Below are 20,141 nucleotides of genomic sequence, written 5' to 3'. Positions count from 1 at the left end.
AAAAGCAAATTAAGAGAAACAAGTTTGAATTATTCTTTAATGAATGGTATTTATTTCTTTTCTTTTACACGGCAGTAGAAATTGTCTAAAAGATGCTTTTGAAATCATAATTAAAAATAAACTAAGATTTCGAAAGGAATTAAAATTAATGAATTTGTCAAAAATGGAATAAATGAAAAATACATTTTATTAGTAAAAGCAGATTTAACATTACTCATGTTAATAGCAAAGAAAATTAGGAGTTGTCATAGGTCAGATTAGATGTTTATTACAACTTTTACTTATAGTAGTCAACCGTGACGCACATAATGAGAACGTTTTTTTTTTTTTTAAAGCTTTATAATGGGAAACATTTAAATATACCGATGACAAAAAAAGCTCCGATGAAATGAAAAGCCAAACAAATAAAAAATGCTGGTTTCATTCGGGCCCCTTATTTTTTTTTATATTTTAACAGGTTTTTGTTTTTTCAATTAACTCAATGACACTACTCGTTTTAAAATTAAAATACTAACTTTTAGCCTAGAGAAAATAATCCATTTTATGGATTTAATTTTAAATTAAAAATTATGCAGTTTTTTAGTATAAAAAAGACGATACAAGATGAATATATATTTTAAGTTAGATGATTTTTATAGCATTTTTTTTTTTAATATATAATTGTATGCACCTGCCACGCCCTCGTTAGATGCTCTATTATATTTACCCGCCCGTAATAAGAAAACCCGGCGAAAGATATATTTTAAGATTAAATATTTTTGGATCGTAACAAAATGGAATACGTTAACTTAATGCCGCGGTTATATATATTTTTTTATTTTATTTTTATTTTTTTTAGAACACAAGGGAGCTTCTTTATTATTTTAGATCCTGCTGTATGGATGGGCGCACTAATTTTTTTCTCATGAAATAAATTTAATTTTCTTCATCCCGAAAAGGACGAACAATAGAAATTAATAAAAAGCGCTAAGTAAAAAAAAAAAAAAAAAAAACCGTCGTAGGAGGAAAATTCAGAGAACCATCGTTCGGCACTTGTCCTACAAATTGGATGGCTAACGTTTTTTTTTTGTTTAATAGGAATAACGGCACACACATTATATTTTCGTTATTTTTATACAGATAACATGAATGCATTACAGAACATTACAGCAAAAAACGATGAAATTATGAAGTAAAGACAATACTACATTTAATCCTTAATATTTCGTCTTTTTCCCCTTCTTTGCTGAAGTAGCCGTGGCTTCTGATAATGGCTACAATACAATTCAGCAACAGAAGAATATTAGCAACAGCAAAGAATTTAGCTAAACTACATTTTTTTCTTTTCTTTTTTTTATTTTTACTTAACGTGTGTGTAATAATAGTTCAAAGTAGACTTACTACTACTTACTAATAGTAGCAAGAATTAGTTTTTTTTTTTTAAGAAACGACAATAGATCGAGTGTAGAAGAGGGCGAAAAGAATAGAGGTTGGAAGAAAGAAATTAAAAAAAAAGTTTAGAAGCTTAAGATTGGGCCTCGGCCGGGGTTGGTTCGGCCCCATCTTGCTGCTCCGACTTTGGTTCGCTCTTCTGCTCGGCAGCTTCCTCGGCCTGGATGTCAGATGTCCACAGGGTGAGGTTATCCCGGAGAAGTTGCATGATAAGCGTGGAATCCTTGTAGCTCTCCTCGCTCAACGTGTCCAGCTCAGCAATGGCATCGTCGAAGGCCGCCTTGGCGAGCCGACAGGCCCGTTCCGGATTGCTAAGGGTCTCGTAGTAGAAAACGGAGAAATTAAGTGCCAGGCCGAGTCGGATCGGGTGGGTTGGCGGTAGCTCGGTAGTCGCTATATCGCTAGCCGCCTTATACGCTTGAAGACTACATTCGGCGGTTTGTTTCCTATCGTTACCGGTGGCGAATTCGGCCAAGTAGCGGTGGTAATCTCCTTTCATTTTGAAGTAGAACACCTTAGACTCGCCAGTAGTAGCGTTAGAAAGCAGCGTCTCGTCGAGGACTTTAAGGACGTCAGTACAAATGTCCTTCAGTTCGGCCTCAATCTTTTTCCGATAGTCGCGAATCACAGGAACCCGTTGTTCATTCCCTTTCGACTCCTCCTTCTGCTCCATACTGGAGATTATTCGCCAAGAGGCCCGCCGAGCACCTATGACATTCTTGTAAGCCACCGATAAAAGATTACGTTCTTCTACCGATAGCTCTGAACCTTTGTCGGCTACGGTTTTCATGCTCTCCACCATTTCTTCGTATCTTTCGGCTTGTTCAGCCAGTCTGGCCCTGTAAAGGAGTTCGTCTTTGTCCCCCATTTCTGATCACTGATTCGCGGAATAAAAAATGCGCCTCGACGACGGCTTTTCCGATCTTCTTTTTCTATAAAGTCGCTTTCTTCCTCCTTTTCTTCTTCTCCTTCTTCCACTAGTTATCTGCCCTTGTCTTTTCTTTTCCTTCTTCGTCGACTTCTTCAACGAGTTATCTGCCCTTGCTCTTTTTTTAGCCGGAAACGCGTGACGCAAATTTACGCGCAAAATTTAATCTCGCGCCAACTAACCCCCCTCCTTCTTAGCCCAACCCATTTTTAAATCTAAATACAAACCTTCTACCAAAAACAATCGACTGTTGTTAATTTTATTTATTTAAATGGCCCTTACCCAGTATTTAATAACAACTGGCGATAGTTTAATACATCGTTTTCGGCTCACGAACAATGAGAAAGACATTGTCGACCAAGTTTTTAATATTTCTAGGCGATCAGCAGGTGGAAGTGAGGAAAACATTGTCGCATTCAATAACCCTAGTTTGAATATAGTCGGCTTTTCCCAACAAACTCTTTCCCTCCCCGCACTTCCTACTGCATCGAAATGGACAATACTGGATGCCAGAAACATAATCGAAATTAACACTGGCAAAAATATCGTTTGTGCACTTATTAGTTCTTGCAAACAAAAACAGGTTTCGTTTCTTATTGTGACGAGTTATCATGATAAGTTGGTTCTTCTAAAGTATGTTAAAGTTTCTAAAAGTTACCAAATGCCGTCCTTTGACCATTCCAATAAACCTCGACTGATAGATGGCCCTGGTATAATATGGGTGAACAATTCCCATCTTCATGTGGCCAGTTGTTTATTCGGCGACGTTTGTCGGCTTTCCTTAAAATCCCACCCTTTGTCAGATGAACCTGATGACAGATTATCACATTTTCAAGAAGTAAAGGAAACTTCTCCTTTAGTATTTTATCATCATTTTCGAGGACTCTCACTTGTCGTCGGACGTAGAATAAATGTTGCGACAGGTAAGGAAACCTCCTTTGCTACTGAATTTATAATCCCAGTGGATTCCTTCAAAAATGTGGATATTTCACAAATACTACCCGAACCTTATTTGGCGACCGTCCAACATGTTCACGTATTAGCTTGCACCACTAGCAAACCCGAAGTTAAAGTTCGCTCGGATAATTCCGGCTTATTGAATATTCGCCTTTTAGCTGTTGTCTGTGATGGTTACCTGATAGAATTCCATGCCGGAAAGTTAACTCGATGTTTTCAGTTATTTCCTAATATCAGAATCGGAATTTCCCAACTATCAGCTATTCCAAGTCGAGAAGCCTCATCACCTGGGCCAGCATCTTCATCTTGGTTTCCCGTCATCGTAACAAACGAACACAAAGTTTACATAATTACTGCCCAACTTACAAAGGTATAAGTGATTTTTTTTTTTTTCATAATTGAATGCATTTTTTATACTTGATACTTATGCAGTTTACGAACCGTGCTCTATTTTTAGATCGAATTTTTCAGTTAAAGTTTTGCTGCATATTTTAGGTGAGAAAATACCCCTTTCCCTTTTAAGAATATATTTCTAAATAGAAAATTGATCTTTGATTTACTTTCGTCAGCCTCTTAACGCTCACTTCTCTTTTCCATGAACAATGTTTGTGACCTAATGGGGGAAAATTGACGTTTTCTGATTTGGAATCTATCCATCTAAGACTCTATCATTTCAAAGTTTTTGACTTTGAAGTGATATTTTTTTAAGTTTATTACATCTAAACTTGGTGCCTTCATGTTTTGTCGGGAGCGTAAACATAGATAACCGAATTTCAGCACATTCGGTATTCTGCTTAATATTAAATATTATTTACAATCTTTAGATTACTTGCTAAAACAAAAACTTAGATTATTTTCCAGATTTCATTTGTTTGACATTTTAAATGTTAAAGCTTCATGCATGTTTATTTAATAATTGATCAACTTCGTTATCTTTCAACAAGCAAAAAAAATTCTTAACCAGATTGGGTAACCCAATCTGGTTAAGAATTTCCCAAATTGTTGTTTCATAACAACTGATAATTTAACGGTACTTGTGGCTTGGTAGACCAACGTCACAAAACTTACCTTAAAACGTTTTTACAGGTTTTCGGATGTGCTAAAAACGAATATCGCATTTAAAATTTCCGCAAATAAGTATTTTTTCCGAGTATATTGCAACGTAATTATTTGTTATAAGTGGTGGCCATTGTTGTATGCGCATATTTTGTGTATTAGAAAGTTTTTTGTTTGTCCTTCCAGAAAAAAAAAATCTGTATTTCTGTTTTATACGAGAGTACGCCCAACATCCCCATGTTAAGAACGGCTTTCGGAAATAAACACACCCAACCTCCCCATGTCACAGTAACATTTATTGGATGGGTTCCTATTTACAATGCCTCCCACGGGACAGGTAGACACCATGGTCGTTTTTTAACGTGGAGAAAAGGAACAAAAATTAATTGTCTCAGTCGTGAAGGACTTCTCTGACAGAACAAGAAATTGAAGTGCAGCAAACCGCAGCATCTGAAGAAGAACAGCACGGGAGAGCACGCACGGCCATCTTTTCTTGTTCTCCGGCAGCGTTCAGCATTACTCGTTTTTCGAACCGAATAAATATTTGACATTAAATAAAACACTAAAAACAGTAGTTGTGATCTTTTACCACCGTGCTGAAATAATAAAATTTTTGAAAGCCATTATTAACATAGGGAGGGTGTTTTGTATGGTGACACTGGAATTTAACCTAAAAAAAACTTTAAAAATAACGCGGAGGCAAAAATGCACAAGCACCCTAAAAACTTATCCAGTTAGGTAGGTAAGTAACTTATCTTGCCTTTGGTAACATTTATTTGTTATATATTCGTTATTTGACAACTTTTTCGTATCTCTGTATAATACAAACCCATAAAGGGAGAGAGAAAAATCAATTCGAACTAGATATCACAATCAGCCTTGTAATGGCTACGATTTACTATTAAAATAATTACAAAATGATGTTTTTATATCTAAAAAAATATTTGATCAATTTATGATTTTTGGAAGCTGACATTTTCGTTCTGTACAGGTACGTACATCATAAAGAACCTAATATTGTGATCATGTAACCTAATTATTACCGTATTGTTTGGTCATTAAACCAAATTATTATAGAACTAACTTATTTAATTAGAATGCTTCAATTGAGAGCTATTTTAAAGCTTAAAAGTTCATTATGAGCGTACTTTGTATTGCACGGAGTTCAAACTCTACTGAATGGTAAATTACTTTTCGCAATTTTCTATTTTCAGTCACCTAAATGTAATTTGTAATATTTCATTTTAAATAAATAGATTTTTTTTTTTTTTTTTTGTTTCTTACAAAACATACTCTACGACTAACCCTAAGTTCAGGTAAAATGTTACTTGGCCTTCGGGACAAGATCAAAGTGTAGTATCTGTTCTTCAGATGCTGAACTTTAATTTGTTGTTCTCTGTCAGTGGAAGAGAAATCTTTCACGACTGAGACAATTTTTATTTTTGTTCCTTTTCTCCACATTAAAAAACGACCCTGGTGTCTAACTCTGTCCTGTGGGGAGACATTGTAAATAGGAACCCTAAGTTCAGGTAATACCCCCCCCCCCACACACACACACACAAAGAAACCAAATTAATATATACAAAATAATCTGCCTTATACAAATTTTAATTTGCTCTGTCACTGCTGTGAAAAACCGATAAAAGTAGTTAGAGGATTTGGCAATCCTCTTGGGAGCTAACCATTTCAATATCTGTTGTTTAGAGTGAAATTGTTTGTCAGGGCATTTTCTTTTCTTTTTTTTTTTTTTTTTTTAACAATAACCAAACGAAGCAAAAATGATTTAAAAAAAAAAAAAAAAAAAAAAAAGTTATCAAAATCTTTATTTCTACCTGCTTGGATAAGTTTGTTTTAGCTTATTTTAAAGCGTTTGTTTGATTTGCAACAAAAGTAATAACTATCCTCATTTAGTTCGAATGATGAAAAATGGCGGTTTCGTTAGTCATTTGAACTCAATAATTGTTCAAAAATCGTAAATTCTACAAAATATTCGTAGAACATTACATTTTTTTTTTTTTTTCAGTATTTTATTATCTCACTTTTTGAGCAATTATCGAACGTCAAAATGGCTGTTAAAGATCGCTTTTGTTTTTCTAATTCAACGAACTTGAGATTAGTTTTTAAAGTATAAACAAAATAAAAACACTTTAAAACACGTCCAAGTAGGTAGAAGAGTAGTTTGCGGTTGGTAACATTTGTGTAGAGAATCGAAACAACTGATGAAACAGGTCAGGGAAAAAGTTTTAGCAAAGCTTTGGTCCCAAGCATGGTTTTGCAATTTTACTGTCCAGTGTTCTAACGAGAGCTGCAGACTAACTATAAGCTATTCTGAGGACATGGTGGCTAGCCAACTCATAGCTGGACTTGCAAAAATAATACCAGTGCTAGTTGTTGACAGAAGCCAATATATTGGCAACAGTGGAACAGAAATTCCACAGACTGTTTAGTCTACAGACAATGGATATGTCAACTCCTCATTGCATAGCAGCCTAAATGGGCGTTCGATGTTTGGCTCAGTAATGTATGAGGAGGAACCATCTCGGGGAAAGGGAGGAAACCAGAACCCCTCAAAAGAAACCGTGTGAAGGGTGTGGGAGGACATCACACCTCAATGCGCTAAAAGGATGGAAGACGATGGACAAAAATGGGAGAGTTGTCGAGACCATGGGTAATAGACAATACGGTTGGATAGAAGCGGCAGAATCACACTATGCAATCGTTGTTTCTTCTGGAAGATCCAACCTATCATGGGTATGCCCGATTTGCTCATGCAACCACTCCTTTAATCACCTCCCCCAAAGGTCAAGAATGGAGGACAGTGTATTCCCGTGTGACATACACAAGAGGATGGATGTGTAAAAGATGATGTAATGATGGTAGATGACACATCTGCCACAGATATGGAAGTGGATAACCAAGACCCGATCAGACACAAACCAACAAGTCTGATCCCATGATGCAGCATGAGAGTAACACGGCCACAAAGACCATTCTCTCCATAAATGCGAGGACTAACTCCCAATTAGACAGAACTTTTCAAACAAGTGACCACAAAACACCGGTAGTGCAGTTGTAAGGTGGCAGGGCATGTAGAGAATGGGAATGACTGATGAGACAGGTTGGGAATAAGTGGAACACCAGTCGTCCTGTGGTGTTATAAATTCAGCGCTAGTCTTTGATTCAGTAAACTTTTAAGTCCACTTTACAATTTGTTGTATATTTTTTAACCCCCCCCTTTATTGTTAAAAATGTCCTTTTTCTTTATCGTGACATTCAGTAAACATCTTTGTTAAAAATCAATTTAGTATTGCGTATGAAATAATAGACACTTTTTAAATTATTAGGGGATACACTGGCATAAATCCAACATGGCATTCGTAAGCTAGGTAGTAAAAAGTTGGAACGAAGACAAAGTGAAATAAAAATGACTTAACACAAAATGTCTATATAAGGTACGAGGTGGCTTTAAGTTTCTAGACTCTTTGTTGTACAAGCATTTAAAATTGTCGTAGATTCTTGAAAATTTTGTATGTTATTGCTATATCTTATAAAAATTGGTCAGTTATTTGATTTCGGGTTTAAACGAACAGCTACAGCAGGAATTGGAATACACACTACTAAAGACTGGTTGTCACAACTGGTGCATTTCAAAAATGCAATCTGGATGTGAGGATATTTTAAACAATGGTTCTCGACCGGGGTCCATGTGGACCCCCATGGTATATGTAACGTTAATATTGGTTCAGTCTTCCTTCAAGATAAACTGTTGATATATGTTCTTTGGTTTTCTTTACATTACTGAAAAATAAAATAAGCTACAAGGGTTCACCAAAATACATTAAGAAAAAGTTATGATTAAAAAAAAAGGTTGAGAACCATTGCTTTAAAAGAACGATATGCAATAAAATTCTGTTTTAAACTTAGAGAAAATGCCATAGCAACGTATGGAATGCTTCAGACTGCTTTTGAATTATCTATATATCTTATATATATATATATATCTTCTATATATATAAAAGGCAAAAATCGGTGTGTATGTATGTATGTATGTATGTTTGTTTGTAACGCTAAAACTTTTGAAAGACGGAACCAAACTTGACAAATTTGGTATCATATCGAAGCCCCATCACCCGGATGACAAATATCGAAATTTCACGTCAAACGGACCACTAGAAGTTGGTCAACTGATCAGTTATCTTCGAGGGGGGCCCCCAAAAACCTGTCATTAACGCTAAAACTTGAGATGAAAGATTCCTCTCCCCTAAGAATAAAACATATGTTCAATATCTGCTTTTGTTTTTTCATTGTTTATACGGTCCCGAGCAACGCCGGGTAGCCCTGCTAGTCTATATATATAAAAGCCAAACGTCTGTGTGTATGTATGTTTGTTTGTAACGCTAAAACTTTTGAAAGACAGAACCAAACTTGACAAATTTGGTATCATATCGAAGCCCAATCACCCGGATGACAAATATCGAAATTTCACATCAAACAGACCACTAGAAGTTGGTCAACTGATCAGTTATCTTCGAGGGGGGGCCCCCAAAAAACCTGTCATTATATATATAAAAGACAAATGTTTGTTTGTAACGCTAAAACTTGAGATGAAACATTCCTCTCCCCTAAGAATAAAACATATTTTCAATATCTGCTTTTGTTTTTTCATTGTTTATACGGTCCCGAGCAACGCCGGGTAGTCCTGCTAGTATATATATAAAAGCGAAAATGTATGTATGTGTGTCTGCTAAAAACTTTTGACCGATGGAACAAAAATTCACAAACTTGGTATCATATTAAAGCCCTACCCTCCGGACGAAAAATTAGCCCAAAAGGACCATCAGAAGTGCGTCAACTGAGAGATTTTCTGCAGGGGGGGGGGGGGTCTCCCCCAAAAAAGTGACATTTTAATGTTAAACATTTCATATTTTTAAATCTATTTATAACTGCCCCCAAAAATACTGGCGCCAACTCTTCTACATAAAGTATACACGGGGCCGTTTATTTTGGGTCAACTTGTATTTAAAACCCGCTGAGTCATGTCACGCGATCTTGACGTCAGCCAGCTCTAAAGGCAGTATGAATTTAAAAAAACATGTTATCGGTAAAAAAGAAAATAACCCTTACACAAGCTAAACTATGAACTTCTACGCTATGGCAACGTTACCAAAGTTATTAGCACATTCAAAATAGTGAGATACGATAGTTAAACGAAAAATAACAAGCCAAAAATGTGAAGTAAAAAAAAAAAATATGCTTACAAAAAATATTAACGATCGAAGTTTTTACAAAAGTTTTACAGCCAGACGCCATTTTCCAGTCTTTAGAGTAAGGAAGACAAAGTGAGAGAGAGAGAGACACACATACACAAATGCAAACAGAGAGAGAGAGAGACAGATAGAGAGATGTCTAGACAGGAAACGAAATACTGCTACGTCATCTCGTAACGCTCCCGCGATGACCTCATTTAGTGGCTATCTGGCAATCAAACCTCTTTCACTCGCTTTATAACCCTTATTTTATAATCAATTCCTCTTACTCTTGGCCTACACAGTTAAGTGGTTGGAGTTAGTTTCACCTCCGCGTTCCGGGTTCAATCCAGCCTCACGACCAAAACTATTTTTTTTTTCTTTTACATCTTTAGACACGCGGGCAACGTTTCTTTATTTTTCTTTAGTTTACTCCCCCCCCCCCCATACACACAGCGTTTATTTTTTTTTAAATTTTTTTTAAAATTTTTTTTTCGCTGTTTTTGATTTGGTTTTCCGATTTTTTAATTTTTTTTTAATATCGTTTAAGGGTTATTATTTATCCCCCCCCCCCTATACACACACCTGAAAACACCCGGGCAACGCTGGGTACCCCCGCTAGTCTATATATAAAAGCGAAAATGTGTGTTTGTATGTCTCGCAAAAACTTTCAACAGATTGGTATCATTTTCCAGCTCAAACCTGACGACAAATATCGAAAAATTGGCCAAAAACATTCATTCCTTCACCCTCAACCGGACCCTTGGAGGGGTGGAAAAAAATTGTTCCTTCATGACAAGATGGTTTCTACGCATGCGTCAACATGCGCAAAAGACGTACCTTGAATTCGTTTAAATATTATAAAATCCGACCTACATTCGCCCACACGTCCATAGCACAATGGATGAAGTGACAATGTCGTTATAAGATTGCACGTTTAATCCGAGTTATCAGATGTATTTTTTTTATGTTCGTATGCTGTTTTTTATTTTGGTTTTTCTGATTTTTTAATTTATTTTTTTAAAGAAATTTAAGCAGGGTTATTACTTTGCTTATTCTTTACCCCACCCCCCAACACACACCTCCAAACACCTGGGCAACGTCAGGTACCTCCGCTATATATATATATATATATATATATATATATATAGTTTTAAATATAATGGGCGGAAGTCTCTCGAGAGCGCTTTCAGCTATCATCTCATCAGGAGAAAATCAATAGCGTAAAATAATAATACTATGTCGAAAGTAAAGAGTTCTGATGGGGAACTATTGAATGTGCCAAAAATTACGGGGACACCAAAATAAAGTTTAACGTTTAAAAAATGATTAAAATAATGGCACAACGAGGGGGGGGGGGAGAAAAGATTCACAGTTCCCCAAAGAGAAACAATGCGTTAGATGTTTCTTTCTGCCGGCACAAAGGTTTCCGCACCGCAATAGACAGACTCCAAAATCTTTAAATGGTTTCTGGAGTCCGCTCTATGTAGTACCTCGAACCATTCAATTTTATATCTATCGGCACAGCATGGGTTGTCAACCAAATGCTGGCCAATAGCAGAGTCCAAGGCTGCAGAAGGAGGGAGACTACCAGACCCCCATCCTCCCTTGTCTGATCTTCGATGGAACATGCTGGTTTATACGAGTCAAAAGATGCAAGGATGTTCGCCCAACATAACCAGCAATGTGGCGATGTGCGCTGCTTTTCCAACCTGCAAAGGGTCTTTATTTCGTTCTTAATATGGGGAAGTTAGGGGGTGCTTATTCTGAAAGCTGTTTTTAACATGGAAGTTGGGGTGGTAATTCTGAAAGGCATTTTCTTAGTATCACCTCCCCCATGACTTCCGGAATAAACACCCTTCGCAAGTTGAACAAGCAGCACACATTGACTTTTTTCGGGCCTTGATAAGTTGTGCCCCCCCCCCCCGCCATGTATAAAAAAAAAATTAAAAAAAAAAAATTCTATATATATATAGATAGAAATCAATTATATAAAAAAAAAAAAAAAGTTATTTACTTGCCTCCCCATGAGTTAGACACTGATGTTTTAAATGTGGGAAAACTAGTTCCCCCAAAAGAGGCACACGGAATTGGAAACATTACTTCAGGGATTTATTCTACTTTTTTTGCTATTGTTAAAAAATTCAGATTAAAAAAAAAAGATCACTTGTAAAATTTGATTTGAAAAAAACAAAAAAAAACAAAAAAACTCTCGGCTGAGTTGTGACTGACTAAATTCGTTTTGTTTTTATTTCAAATAAAAAATAAACTTGTTTATTTATTTTACAAAATAAACATTTTTAAAAAAGTGGCACACAGGCTGGAAAAGAAGTCTCAGGCTTAAAGAATTTGCCTTTTTTTTTTTTTTTTTTTTTTTTTTTTTAAATAGATTTGCCTTGAAAAGGTCTCACTGCATAATCAATTATTTCCTAATATTTTTAAGGCTGTTAACATGAAAAAACTAGGGTGGATTATACAGCATATTCCCTCCTTGTACTTTTCTTTTCATGTTTCGATTTTTTATTATCGATTTTGAACACTAATCTACCATGTTATCCCCTCCCCCTCCCTTGAAAAAAAAAGAATTCAATATTTGAAAGGAATCCTCAGTTTCTAATACAATATTCTAGTGAATTGACCCCACCATATTGGAACCATGAAAACATGCACCCCCTCCCTTATTTTTCATTTATTAATCTAAGGATAATAATATTAAGGCCTTTATTATCCAATGTATTCTGTATTGTTTTCACTGGTCACCATGTTTGTTTTTGCGCACATGAATTTCATTTTTTTTGAGTGTTAAAACAAACATGGCGACCAGTGAAAGCAACATGCAATACATTGGATAAAATCATTGCCTTTAGATTAATAACCGAAAAACCCTTTATATAAGAAGGATGTGCATATTCTTGTCAAGTGGCTCGAATATGGGAGGATCAATTTACTAGAACATTGTTTTAGAAACTGAGAATCCTCTTACAAATATTGAAAAAATTTTTTTTTTTTTAATATGGAAGATTAGTGTCCAATTGATAATGCATTGAAAAAAAAAGATGAAAAGAAAAAAAATATATGGAGTGGAGGTGCATTGTACAGGTCCACTAAAGTTTTGTGTTGCTAACCTTTAAAATATCAGGATATAATTAATATTTAATGGTGAATACTTATCAAGACAAATCTTATATTAAAAAAAAAATGTGGAAATTGTAGAGTTTAAAATTTAAAGCCCCCTCCTCCCAATGTTTGGAATTTATGACCCAAAGCCACCAAACTTAAAAATATGCTTAGGATTACATGTCTCATTGACCACTGTGGCCAAGAAGTGGGTCAAATATGATACTGAGGTTGGATTGTTTTATTTTCACTGTGACAGCAGTGCAGACACTTGAAACTGTTTGAGAAAGTGGCCTCATTGTGCTCATTTATTCAACAGGTGGATTGTGCAGGAAATAGATCTCCATCCATGGCTAGCATCTCCACCACTACAGGGATCCTCTTATTCGCCTGCAGATTCACTTTGGTTGCTGCCCTGCTAGTCATCACCTTTGTCTTGTGTCCATTTGGTGGACTACAAACTGAAATCCCACAAGAGACTTGGCACCCTGAGTCAATCCATGTGTCACGCATTACTCCATTGACACACATCACTGGAAGGTTGGTGTTCATTTAACTCTGGGCGAAAGTGGCATTCACATATCACCTCACTACGGTATAACTGGAAATGTTTTCTCAATCATTAAATCATTTCTCTCCGATAGGCTCATAAGAGTAGTGGGCGATGGACAAAAATCGGAGGCCTGCAGTATTAATGCTGGAGTCCCTCAGGGGTTAATCCTGGGCCCAACTCTCTTCCTGATCTACATCAATGACCTCCCTAAACACATCCTTAAATCATTTGTTGACATCTATGCTGATGACACGACCATCTACGGCAACACATCAAAGGCTGTAAATGACAAAGTTCTCTCTGATTCTCTCTCCTCTGATCTTGAGCGCGTGGTTCAGTGGGGGAAGACGTGGCTGGTTACCTTTAATGCATCTAAAACCAAACTCCTATCCTTACATCATCAACGCTCTGATCCCCATCTGGCATCAATTGTGATGGATGGCTCTCGTCTGGGAGAGGCCCCGTGTTTTGATAAGCTTCTGGGTTTGACCGTTACTCCTGATCTGAAATGGAACACGTACATCAAGTCTGTTGCCAAGGTCACTGAAAAGATGGTGGAATCCTTCTACCGCTCCAGAAGATATCTCACTAATGATGCAATTCTCGATCTATATAAAAGCCAAGTACATCCAAGGATGGAATACTGTTGCCATATCTGGACAGGAGCTGCTAAAAACAGCCTATCCTGCCTTGACAGAGTACAAAATAGACTTTGTGGCTTAGTGGGGGATGCCCTTTTCTCTACCCTGCAACCTCTCCCCCACTCTTTATCTGTGCCTAAATCAAAACGTGGATTCCATGAACAAAGCTTCTTTCTTAGAACTGCACGCCTGTGGAACTCTGTTCCGTCTGCCTGCTTCCCACCGGACTACAACTTGGATGTCTTCAAGCCCAATGTTAACAAATTCCTAATGAACCGCCCCCTTAAGTAAACACTTCATCAAATCTCCACACTAAGGTAATGTACTTGCAATAACCCTTATCACTGAGTGGCTTCCGGGCCTTGATAAGTGGTGACCACTGAAAAAAAAAAAAAAAAAAAAAAAAATTGATCTTGGAAATAAATCGGAGAAAATTTTTCTTATAGAATTTGGATTTCTGTAAAAGATGGAAATTCCCATAGTTGACCAGAACTTATGCATTTTGGGACCAATCCAGTTTTCAATTTTGTAAATGCTCTCTATCTGGTCCAAAATATACCCCTATTTTCTTAGCTGCAACCATAAATCGTACTCTACATGAATCCTCGATATAACTTTCACAGTACCAGGAATCCTGATAAGCAACAACTATATATTCACCAGTTGATGGTAATTTTTGTCATTTCTATTCTATTTGTAATACTGAAAATTCAACTATTTAAAGAAAGGAATGAAACAGTAATTTTTTACCTTGTTTCTATCTTAACATTTAAAATGATTACTTCTATAGGTTTTAGGGTATGCTGAAAACGAATATCACATTTAAATTTTCTTCAAATAAGTAGTTTTCCGGATATTAAGCAATGTCAATTCTTATGTTATTGCTGGTGGCCATCTTGGTATGCGCGAGCGTGCAACCCCGAGAAACTATGCACAAACGTGCATACTAAGATGGCCACCAGCAATAACGTAAGAAATGACATTGCTTAATATCTGGAAAGCTACTTATTTGTGGAAAATTTAAATGTGATATTCGTTTTCAGCATATCTGAAAACCTTAAAAGGACCACCTAATTATTATTATTGTTTAAATATCTTCAGTAAAAAAAAAAAAATGTTTGTTTTACAGATTCAAAAAAATGATCTTGACAATGAGTTAAAAAATAAATTCAAGTTTCACAATATCTTTTTTTATTTAATTGTTAGGTGAAAGTACAGAATAGTTAAGAAAACACCTTTCCTTCCCCATATTAAGAATGGGTTTCTTAATAAGGTTATTATTTCAGCATGGTGGCATAAGTGCACAGGTACCTTTTTATTTGTTTTATATTTTTTGACTACTAAAAAACAATTGTACCTTAAGTACAAGTAAGAAGTTATAAATAGCATGATAACGGAAACGTACTTAATACATTTTGTTGTTTTTAACGTTGTACTAAAAGCGTTAAAAACAACAAAATAGTATTTGGAAATCAAATTTGAAAGACTTGAAAATAATTTTTTTAAATTGACAAACTCAATAAAAAATGAAATCGATTTTTCTGCTTCCGTTTTGAAAGCAGAAAAGTTTTTTTTTTATTTTTAAGAGAATACAAACGAAATTTGTTAATGCGCTGACTTTAGTCAGCTGAGCGCTGGTCAGCGCATAGCGAGCCGTTTTCCCCGTTAAGTGGATTAAAATTTCTATAAAAGATAACATTTTAAAGAAATTTCTGCAGAATTAATAATTATCAAATATTTATATATTATACATGGAAACAATTCTGAAACTATTATTTATATGGAAATGGATGATATATACCGATTTGTTATCAAATAAAAAAGATATGACTTGTTGAAACACATAAGGTAAGTAATATTGTCCATGTCCACGAAAATCAGCATACACTTGTAATGCTAACGGGTTTGAGCCTGCCTGCCTACTACCAATTTCTTTTTTTGCTCAACACACACTTCCAAACACCCGGGCAATGCCAGGCACCCAGGCTAGTATATCTATAAACGTGTGTGTGTGTGTGTGCGTGCGCGCGAGCAGACAACTCTCAACCTATGTACTCCACAAATTTTTGATCTACATACTTGAAATTTGGTATGTAGGATATTCAAACCTGTGGAAAACTTTAATTCGTTTTTATCCAGAAAAAAAAGGTTACGGTGTCAAAATTAAAAAGATTGGAGTCTCGAGCGATAGAACCAATTTTATGAGATACAGAAAGAACAGTGGATATAATATATGAACTCCAAGAAAGATTTGATGAGAAAGAAAATCGTTCAATTATATCAACAACTAGCAGAGACACCTGATGTTGCCCGGAAATGAATGAGGATCAAAGAACCTACTGTTAATTTTATAAGCTGGGCCTTTCTGCTTGTGCGCAAATAAAACTTGTCAAATTTACTTGTAAGTCAAAATCATCGAAGAACGGTAGAATTTTCCCAGCAACGGATATGATGTACGTGTTCCATTTCAGATCAGGAGTAAAGGTCAAGCCCAGAAGTTTGTCAAAACATAGAGCCTCCTCAAGATGAAATCCATTCATTTCAATTGATGCCAGACAGGGATCAGAGCGTTGATGATGTAAAGATAGAAGTTTGACCTTAGATGCATTAAAATTAACCAGCCACCTCTTCCTTCATTGCACCACCTGCTCAAGATTAGAGGAGAGAGAATCAGAACGGTCATTTACTGCCTTTGAAGTGTTGCCATAGATGGTCGTGTCGTCAGCATAAATGTCTACGAATGATCATAGACTGTGATTTGGGAGATCATCGATGTAGATTAGAAAGAGTTGAGCCCAGGATGGATCCTTGAGGGACTCCAGCATTAATGCTGTGAGCTTCAGATATTTGCCCATCAACCACTACTCTTATGAACTTATCAGAGAAATGATTTAATAATTGAAAAGATGTTTCCAGCTACACTGTAGCTGGAGATTATGTGACACACCCTAAAAAACTGATATGTCAAGGACAATTGTCTTTGAAAGGAAATCTCCATCAAGAGATTCGCTAATCCTATGAGATGTAACTGTTGACATATCAGCTGCAGATCTAGCAGAATGGAAACCATATTGCATGTCAGTGAGGTTATTTTGCTGAGGTGGTTGACTAATTCTCTATTTTGGTCCTGGATATGACCTTAAACTATATCCAGTGGTGAGGCCCCAGCTTGCGGGCTTTGGGGAGTGTGGAGCCACCCTTTAATTGCCATTGCTCCCAGGTCCACTCTGACCCGGAGTGGTAGTACCTGTTAGGGTCCCAACTATGGGTTAAATAGAAACCGACTTGAAAACAACAAATACTGATGTGGATGGATGCTCGCTCACACTCTCTGCTAATCTCTGACGATTCTCATCACATCTTGCCGTACGGGGTCTACCAGATTTAGGAAAGTCACATACAGACCCTTGCTCATGAAATCGAGCCACCATAGCTTTTATTGTATTGGGAGTAGGGGAATTTCTTGTGTTGAAGTTTTGTTGAAATTCTCTTGGAGTTTCTGATATTTACTCATTCAACCGAAAATACGACTCTATGATAAATATCCACTCTTCTGTGGTGTAACGACTCCTGATGACCTTGGAAAGGTTACTCCAGATGATCTGAAAAAAAAAAAAAATTATGATTTTTTTTTTTTTTTTTTGTCTTTTGGGACACTGTATGTGTGTGTATGTATATATATATATATATATATATATATATATTTATGGCAATTAAGCTACAAATTTTCTGCGTTTCATACTCAGGGATTTGTCGGGCTAATGTCAAAAATTGTGTAGCTTAATTGCCATATATATATTTTGTTCTACTCAAGTATTGATCACTGAAGTAAATACTGAAAACCAATACATAAAATATTTCATAAAATTTTATATAGACAGATATATTTATATTTTTTCTTTTGACTTCAGCATCCTGCCTCCCCCCTCCGGCTATAATCGATGCTTCCTATAAATACTTATCTTTTCCAATTATTTAGCTTATCTCTTTTCTCTGGTCGTGAAAAAGCAGATAAAACCTATCTCTTGATAGACATATCGTAAAGAGACTTTTAAAACCAAATTTTTTACGGAAACACGAGGCCATCCCAATCATTGGAATGATCTTGCTGAATCATTTTAAAAATTATTTTTGATTTTACAGCTTTTATCCCCCCTTCCTCTGTAATTCATATCACAATTATAATTTTTTTTCTTTTTTACTTAATATTCAAAGTGTCTTGTCTATTTTCTAATTGCCGTTGAAGTTGTCAATTTTGTGGTATCATGCCTCTATTTCTAATCTAATTTAACTTTGTAAGGACTTTTAAACTGATATATTTGCATCAATATCAAGGATTTTTTGTTTTATATACAAAGGAGTTACCATTTATCAAGCCCTGGAGGCCACTCAAGGATAAGGGTTATTGAATGTACAGTAGTAAATGGGACAATATTTTAGTAATCATTAGTAGTGGAAATTTGGTAAATTGGATTACTTAAGGGAGCGGTTCGTCAAGAACTTGTTTACGTTGGACTTGATGACAACCATATTGTAGTCAGCTGGAAAACAGGGAAATGGAAGAGTTCCACGGGTGTGCAGTTCACAAAAAAAACTAACGTAAGGCAAACGAATGATGTTAAATGTAAAAATTGAAAAAAGAAAACAGAAAAACGAACATTATAACCAAAACAAAAAAACATGTGAAAAATGGCTTAAATAAGCTTAAATGGCTTAAATAAGTCTGTTAAAATTGAAAAAATCGGTAGGTACCCAGGTGTTTTTGGGTGTGTGGTCGGGGGTGGGGGCGTTAATGAAAACCTAAGAATAAGTGAAGTAAAAAAAAAAAAAAAACCCCAGAAAAACGAACGTTACGTGAAAAAACGGTTTAAATAACACTGGTTCAATATTTAAATTTAAAAAATCAAAAAAAAGACATCTCACACCATGATTCGAACCCAAAACGTTTAGATAATGACCTAATGCACTAACCAACTGAGCTAACACGACGTACATGAAATTTAGTCACTTCTTCAACTATTTAAACTAAATCGGGTCATGACGTCATCTGACGCATGAATAGAACCGGTCGTCGTCATGAGAGGACGGTTTTTGTTGGGTGTCGCTAAGAATAAGCGAAGTAAAAAAAAAAAAAAAAAAAAAAAAGCAGAAAAACGAACGTTACGTGAAAAATGGTTTAAATAACACTGGTTCAATATTTAAATTTAAAAAAATCGAAGAAAAAAAAAAACCTCTCACACCACGATTCAAACCCAAAATGTTTAGATAATGAACCAAGGCCTTAACCAACTGAGCTAACGTGATGTACATGAAAGTTGTTCGGTTTTTCAACTATTTAAAGTAAATCAGGTCACGACGTTATCTGAAGCATGCGTAGAATCGGTCATTGTCACGAGAGGACCGTTTTTGTTGAACACCCCCCCCCTCCCCCCGTCGAAAAGTCTCGATTTCGGGGTGAAAAAGTTAACGTTTTTGCCCAATTTTTCGATATTTTTCGAGCAAAGGATGCAGCTACGGTGTGATACAGAGTTTGTGAATTTGTCGCGTCTGTCAAAAGTTTTTAGCAGATATCCAAACATACACCCATACATACATACATACATACATTTTCGCTTTTATATATATAGAATATATCCGGGTTTTTCCTCTTTACAAGAATATAGTTGGCTGGTTTAGCCATAAATACTGACTGGTAGAGCCGTCTTAGAGAAACGTTGGAAGGAAAGCTGAAAGCGTCAAGCTATATAAGAAATACCAGATCCGACCACAAACACCCATTCATTAAAGCAACTTTATTAGTTGAATATGTAGCAAAACCACTCACTTCAAGCAAATTACACTTTTTGAAAAAGAAAAATAAGTACTTATATCTTGGCCAGTAATTGATTAGATGATCCTTCTGTGCTCCCTCTCCGTTTGTCTCCCTTCTCCCTGCCCACCCCCACGTCTGTCTCCTCCCCTCCGTTTGTCTCCCTTCTCCCTGCCTACCCCCACGTCTGTCTCCCCCTCTGTCTGTCTCCCTTCTCCCTGCCCACTCCACTGTCTTCCTTTTACCCTCTCCCCTCTTCTCCTAAGGTTGTCATTAACCACTTAATTTTCTCATATCTACACACGATTGAAATATGTAACATCAATAAAATGGAAACAAATTAGTAATTTGAGATTTTTTTTTTCTGTCTCCTTTCAGCGAAGCGTAACATTAGCAACTACAA

At 36.1% G+C, this 20,141-nt stretch overlaps 1 protein-coding gene and 1 pseudogene across 2 annotated transcripts in view; one reads left to right on the top strand and one right to left on the bottom strand.

The window, feature by feature from the left end:
- Positions 1–458: 458 nt before the first annotated feature.
- LOC145260442 (14-3-3 protein epsilon pseudogene) lies at positions 459–3,122 on the bottom strand (annotated as a pseudogene). Its single transcript, XR_013864294.1, has one exon. The product of XR_013864294.1 is annotated as a 14-3-3 protein epsilon pseudogene (transcript).
- LOC145260438 (uncharacterized) overlaps positions 2,631–20,141 on the top strand; it is a 138,295-nt gene continuing 120,784 nt past the window's right edge. Inside the window, exon 1 of the mRNA XM_080118452.1 lies at positions 2,631–3,686. Within this exon, the coding sequence (XP_079974578.1) occupies positions 2,631–3,686 (1,056 nt within the window). The remainder of the gene's footprint in view (positions 3,687–20,141) is intronic.

Source organism: Euprymna scolopes, chromosome 3 (assembly GCF_053919585.1).
Source record: "Euprymna scolopes isolate OS-2025 chromosome 3, ASM5391958v1, whole genome shotgun sequence".
Lineage (NCBI taxonomy): Eukaryota > Metazoa > Mollusca > Cephalopoda > Sepiida > Sepiolidae > Euprymna > Euprymna scolopes.
This window is presented reverse-complemented; position numbering and strand designations above follow the sequence as displayed.